Genomic DNA, 6,554 nt, shown 5'->3' with positions numbered 1-6,554 from the left:
ACTGTGACCTCCTGACTCATAGGTCAACACTCAACCCCTGAGTCACAGCTGCCAGGCAGGCCCCTTGCTTCTGATGGAATGTGCTCACAGTCCCCTTCCGGTCCCTGGGGCCCTCACCAGGGCATGGAGGAACAGATCTGGCCCCGAGCCCCAGTGGCCTGATGTGGGGCCATTTGAATAATACCCAGACTTCCCCATGATGCTCAGGGGCTTCTACTCTCAGAGGCCTGGCTTGGAGCTGTGAAGCTAGGGGAGGGGGGACTGGGGTGCGGGCTGAGAGTTCTGTTTCTGTGGGACCCTCTTCTCTTGCTCCTTTAAACTCACCTTGGGGATAAAGGCTCTTACCAGCCCTCCCCTCTTGCAGAGGCGGGACTGCCAGCCTAGAAGGATGTCTGCATTGTAGTAAGTTGAGCTGGGCCAGGCTGGTGGGAGAGAAGAACTGGCAGGTCCAGCTGAGTGCCCCCGGGAAGCAGCCTGGGGCCTGGCCCCTGCCCTCCCGGAGAAGCAGGGACCAGCGGCAGTGGCCCTCTGTGCCGATCCCTCAGGAAGATCCAAGGGAAAAGAATGAGGCTGCAAGTTGGGGCCCATCCCGGCACAGGAGAGGGATCTGGCTCTTTCTGGCAAACGCTGCAGCCCTAGGCAGGCTTCCTGCAGGTGTGCGGCCGCTCCAGGTGGCTACTGAGCTGGAGAAGGCCTCCCTTCTCCCAACTCCTGGCTAAGGGAACCTCTTCATGTGTCCCTCCTGACACTGGGAATCTTGTCTCCATGGCAAACCCTTCAATGCCCCAGTGTCCCCAGGTCTAGCCGGTCACCAGGAATAAGACCTGGGTTCTGGCAAGCTAGGCTGGCTGGCCACTTTGAGACCAAGGAGAGCAAATTATGAAGTACTCAGGTCTCCTAGGGGGGGAGCAGCTTCAAGGGCACCCCTTTTGGTGCCGGGGTCACTGAAGCATGTCCACTGCTTCTTCTCAGGAAGAGCCTAGGGGCTGGGCACCCAGAGAGGCGTATTACTTTTGTTTTATAAAGTAGGAAAGTGAGGTCAGAGACTGGATGGCTGCCAAGGTCACCTGCTTGGGTCGGGGGTGCGGGGCAGAGCTGGACATAAATCAGGTTCCAAAGTCTTTGCTGCCAGCACTGTGCTGTGGTGCTGTCTCCAGCCCCAGGGATGGGCTCCTGATCCCCACCTTGTTCCCTACCAGGGAGAACTAGGAGCTGTGGGCTCTGGGGTGGGTGAGGTAGGTGGGTTAGACATCTCCTAGGGACCCCTCCCCGGGAGGAAACCACATCCTCTATACGCTCAGGCAAATCTGGCATCCAAAGTGGAAAAACCCCACATAAATCAACGACAGCTGGGCCAGCCCTTGGCTGCAGCCCCCTCCCCTTGGAATTCCAGCAGGCTCTGGGAGTAGGTCTGGGGGTGAGGGTGTGGTTCTAGGGGAGGGAGTTCCTGGAAGCCCCTCAAGTGTGAAATCTCCCCCAGCTGCCTCCCAGGGAGGTGGTTATTAATTAATTTCCAGAGGGATGCAGCTTCTTGAACATCCAGCCCTGCTGCCTATGGGTACCCTGGCTGGGGTGCCCATCTTGGGGATGGGCTGGTAAAAAGGTAGAGAGGGGCATAGGAAAGGAGCACACATATAGACTCTCTTAGTCTTTTAAAAAATATATATATTTTATTGATTTTTTACAGAGAGGAAGGGAGAGGGATAGAGAGTTAGAAACATTGATGAGAGAGAAACATCGATCAGCTGCCTCCTGCACACCCCCTACTGGAGATGTGCCCGCAACCAAGGTACATGCCCTTGACTGGAATCGAACCTGGGACCCTTCAGTCTACAGGTCGACACTCTATCCACTGAGCCAAACCGGTTAGGGCTTTTTTTAAAAATATATTATATTTATTTTTTATAGAGAGGAAAGGAGAGGGATAGAGAGTGAGAATAGACTCTCTTAGTCTTGCTCTCTGTCTCCCCCCCACCCCCCACCCCCCCACACACGGTCGCTCCGTCACTCAGCAAATCCATGAGCACTCATCATGGTTAGGTGTGGAGAAGGGATCATGACTGAATCTGTCCCTGCCCTAGTAGAGTTCATGGGTAGGTGGAGGAGACAGACGGGGATCAAAATCACCCACAAAGAAATCATTATAGTCTGTGAAGGGGATGCATAGTTGGGCAGCTGGGTCACGGCTTTGTGGGGTCAGGTTGGGCCTTCCTCCCACCATGAACTTGCCCCCAGGATTCCCTCCCTAGACTTGCCCTCTCTGTCCCCCTGTGCTCTTGGCCTCTTTGTCATCTCCCCCAGGGATGGAGTTTACTTGGCCCAGTGGCTGAGCAGCTCAGCATACCCTCTCTCCCACATTTTCCCTCCTCCTGGCCAATGGGCCACCACATCGAACCTGACCATATGCACATCTGATGGCTGGCCTAAGGATGGGCAGATGGACCTCTTCCTGGCCATCCTGTGTGGGCAGAGGGCCCAGATGAAGGGAGAGGAGAACTGAGCTCTGGCCATCTTGGACCCTCACAGCCGAGGGCCCCTGGGGAGATCCTATTGGGCAGAAGGGACTTACGGACACACGTTTCCTGCCCTGATCAGACAGGGCAGGAGGTGGGTGACCTTCCTAGGATGCCCTCATGGCCTGGTCTTTTTGGGGGGCCCCAAAGTCACTTTCACCATGTGACTCAGAAAGGGGAATCCATTGTCCCTCGGTCACACAGGAAGGAGCCAGAGGGGAGCTAGGGCTGGACCCGATGTCAAGGGAGAGCAGAGGCAGAGCGGAGGAGCCACTCAGATATCCTGGGGAGGGGGAGGCAGCCACCCTGTGCGTGAGGAACATGAAGAGGCAGTTTCTCAAGTTCTCAAGTTTAACCTTCAAAAAGACTCTGTAAAAGGCTAAACACAGTTACCGTCTGACCCAGCAATTCCACTCCTGGCTACATACCCAAGAAAAATGAAACATATGTGCATGCAAGGACTTGTGAATGAATGTTCACAGCAGCATTATTCACAATAACCAAAAGGTGGAAACATCCCAAGTGTCCATCAACTGAGGAAAACATAAACAGAATGTGGTTCATCCATGCAGTGGAATGTTAGCCCGAAAAAGGAACGAAGCCCTGACACATGCTGCGACTGGGATGGACCTGAAGGACACCAGGCTGTGCGAAAGAAGCAGACACAAAGGCCACATGTTGTACGATTCCACTGATAGGCAATGTGGAGAGCAGGCAAATCCATACGAACAGGAAGTAGACTAGAGGTTGCTCGGGGCTGGGGAGGGGAGCAAGGGAAGTGACTGCTAATGGGTATGAAACGTCTTTTTAGAGTTATGAGTATGTTCTAAAATGGACCGTGGCGATGGTTGCACAATATTGCAAATATACTAGAAACCTCCGAATTCTGCTGTTAAGTGGTTGAATTGCATGGTGTGGGAATTACATTTCAATGAAGCTTGTTCCTTCAGAGTCAAGACTGGGGTCTCCTAGAAGGAAATAGAGCAGTGGTTCTCAACCTTCTGGCCCTTTAAATACAGTTCCTCATGTTGTGACCCAACCATAAAATTATTTTCGTTGCTACTTCATAACTGTAATGTTGCTACTGTTATGAATTGTAATGTAAATATCTGATCTGCAGGATGGTCTTAGGCGACCCCTGTGAAAGGGTCGTTCGACCACCAAAGGGGTCGCAACCCACAGGTTGAGAACCTCTGAACTAGAGGCTCCAGGAGGTAGGAGCCTGAGGCCAAGTGCTAGAAGGCAGGGCTAGGAAGGCTGGATGCTGAGGGCTGCTCCCTCTCACACCAGGATGGGCCTTGGACTCTACCCCAGTTCCACCCCCTCCTTTTCCCCACGACAACTGGGATCCGGTCCTCCTGCTCCTCGCTTGATCTTCAGCTCCTCCAGGAAACCTCCCTTGACCTCTCTGTTCGGATGCACTGCTCCTGGCCTCTCCTGTTTGGACATGTTTCCTGAAATACATTGTTATACGTTTTTTCATAGCTTAAAGCAAACGGCCTGCACCTGCAGAGTTTAAGATACGCTCCCCAACCCGCTCGGGCACTTCCCTTTGCCTGCCCGAGCCGTGTGCCCACCAGATCTCCTACTATCTTCCAAGGACGTCCTGTTGTTCAGGCAGCTCCCCCAGCTGCTGGTGCAACCCTGACCCAGCCCCTACATACAAGACAACATAAACATTCTCCCGACATTCTGGTCTCAGCCCGCTGTGAGAAAATGTAGTAAAATTTCTTAAACTCTCACAGCGTCTCTTGGCCTGGCTCCTGTTGGCGCAGACCTAACACTCGCCACTCACATCCTTCCACCAGTGGCCACTATCGAGTGCCTACTGTGTGCCAGCTGTGTTAGGTACCAGGGCAACACTGGTGAACAAACGTTCCAAGGCTGTCATCCTGGGTGTCACCACATTTGCACCCCCCCTCCCTCACCTGAGAGACATACGGTGGGTGGAGGGAGGGGATTAGTTGCCAAAGTCTCCACGCCAAGACTGCTTGTTCCTGGATGTCATCCCCTTGCCCCCAGAGCATTCAGTGTCCTGTTGTTCTTGGTAATTCTTTCTGGCACAGTTTCAAGCAGGTGTGTGTGTGTGTGTGTGTGTGTGTGTGTGTGTGTGTGTCGGGGGGGGGGGTGGCTAAGGAAAAGACATTCTCAGCAAGGGAAACAGTGTGAGCAAAGGCTAGAAGGTGGAAATGACAATGCCTGGTGTGAGGCAGGGAGATGGAGGGGCCACCAGGTTTAATGCTGGAATTTGGAGCCCTGAGTGGCGGCTGCTGGGAGGGAGGGTGGGTGCCGCGGGTGGAGTGAGACCGCACCAGGAGAGCTCTAAGAAGAGCCACCCCGTCTAGAACAAATCCCGTTTTACGTACTTTGACCCTGCATGTGCCAGCATGCACCCCAGACACCACTGTGCCAACCACCCGCCTACGCGGCCTCTGGCTGAGTCTTGCCCTGACAGGCAGGTGCAGGCCTGGCATCTGGGACCTGGGCTGGGGCCCCGGTCAATGGTCTTCACCCCACTGGCCGTGCATAGCCCCCTCTGGACCGAGCTGCCTCTGTGTGGGAGCTCTGGAAACATTTGTGGGTCATGGAGGCTCCCCTGCCCCTCGGAGGCGCCCCAGGCGGCTGGGACTTGCCCAGATGCCATTAGGCCCAGATGCCTCTAATGGGCAAAACTGACAGAGACCTCTGGGTATCGGCTGGAGAGGCCGGCTGACCATGTAGCCAGGAAGGCTGGGCTGGGACAGGGGTGGAGAGAGGACACGGGTCCATGTCCATCTCTACCTGGGACTGTGGTTCAGTCTCTCAGAGCCCGGCTCTCCTCTCAGCCTTCCTCCTCTGTGCTGTCCTGGGGGCTCAGTGAACTTAGGGGTACATAACACTCTTGGGCAGTGTCCAGCGCACAGGTCCCATCACTGTGAGTAACGGCGGACCCTCACTGCCCCTCTGAGGGAGCTCCTAGGACAGCACCTGGGCTCCTCCTCCTAGTTCCCCTCGCACAGGTCTCCTGAGTCTTCAGATCTCCAATAGGAGCCACTGCCAGCATCAGAGCCAACACCCCAGGGGACACCAGGTGGACCAGACTACATAGACAGACGATGTGATAATATAGAAGGATCAGGAGACTGAAGCCTGAATTTCACTGGGCCCTTAGGCAAGACACCTGTCCTCACTGAACCTGTCTTCCCCACTCTCAAATGGTAATCATAGCCCCAGCAGGTTTGACTCAGTGGATGGAGCGTTGCCTTGGACTGAAAGGTCCCGGGTTTGTTCCCAGTCAGGGCACATGCCAGGGTTGCAGGCTCCATCCCCAGTGTGGGGTGTGCAGGAGGCAGCCGATCAATGATTCTCATTATTGATGTTTCTATCTCACTCTCTCTCCCCCTTCCTCTCTGAAATCAATAAAAATAAAACATTTAAAAAATAAAATGGTAATCATACTTGGCTAGCCCGCTTCAGCCACCAGGGCTGTGAATCTGATGACTGGCAAACCGACTGGCAGTGAGGTGCGCCCCATGTCTGCTGTAGGGCCCCATTCCTCGGTGCCCTAGGGCCCAGGTCTGTGCGCCTCCTTGGCTCACTTGCTCAGCTCGCGCACCTGCCACGCCAACCTGGTTGGCGAAGGGCGGGATCGGCCTTCTAAGACCTAGTGCTGGGGCCCCGCGGTGCAGCCCCGTCACCGACCCGCCGCTGCCCCATCCCGAGGGCACGGGGTGAAGACCTGTGGCCGGGAGGTCTGGAGCCCAGCGTCTCCCAGCGGACGCGTCTAGGTTTTCTCGCCGCGACGTCGGTGGGTGCTCGCGTGGACCCGGTGGGACAGTGGCCGAGGAGGGGCGGGGCCTCTGCTCGGGGCGGGGCCTCCCGCCCCCGACCCCTCCCTGCGCCCGCTCCTGGACGGAGCAGAGGCTGGACGCAGAGCAGAAACCCGGTGCCGCCGGCGGACTAGAGCGCGCACCGTGATGCGCGCCCTCTTGCAGCCCCCGCTCGCGGGCCTGGGCGCGGTGCGGCCGGATGGCAGGTAGCGGCGGCCTGGGCGGTGGGGCC

At 56.1% G+C, this 6,554-nt stretch overlaps 1 protein-coding gene across 1 annotated transcript in view; it reads left to right on the top strand.

Moving 5' to 3' along the window:
- Positions 1-6,469: 6,469 nt before the first annotated feature.
- The window catches only part of HS3ST6 (heparan sulfate-glucosamine 3-sulfotransferase 6), a 6,416-nt gene continuing 6,331 nt past the window's right edge, over positions 6,470-6,554 (top strand). Inside the window, exon 1 of the mRNA XM_006100941.3 lies at positions 6,470-6,528. Within this exon, the coding sequence (XP_006101003.1) occupies positions 6,470-6,528 (59 nt within the window). The remainder of the gene's footprint in view (positions 6,529-6,554) is intronic.

This window comes from Myotis lucifugus, unplaced genomic scaffold, assembly GCF_000147115.1.
Source record: "Myotis lucifugus unplaced genomic scaffold, Myoluc2.0 scaffold_332, whole genome shotgun sequence".
NCBI classification, from domain to species: domain Eukaryota; kingdom Metazoa; phylum Chordata; class Mammalia; order Chiroptera; family Vespertilionidae; genus Myotis; species Myotis lucifugus.
The sequence above is the reverse complement of the archived record's forward strand: the minus strand, read 5'-3'. Positions and strand labels throughout refer to the sequence as shown.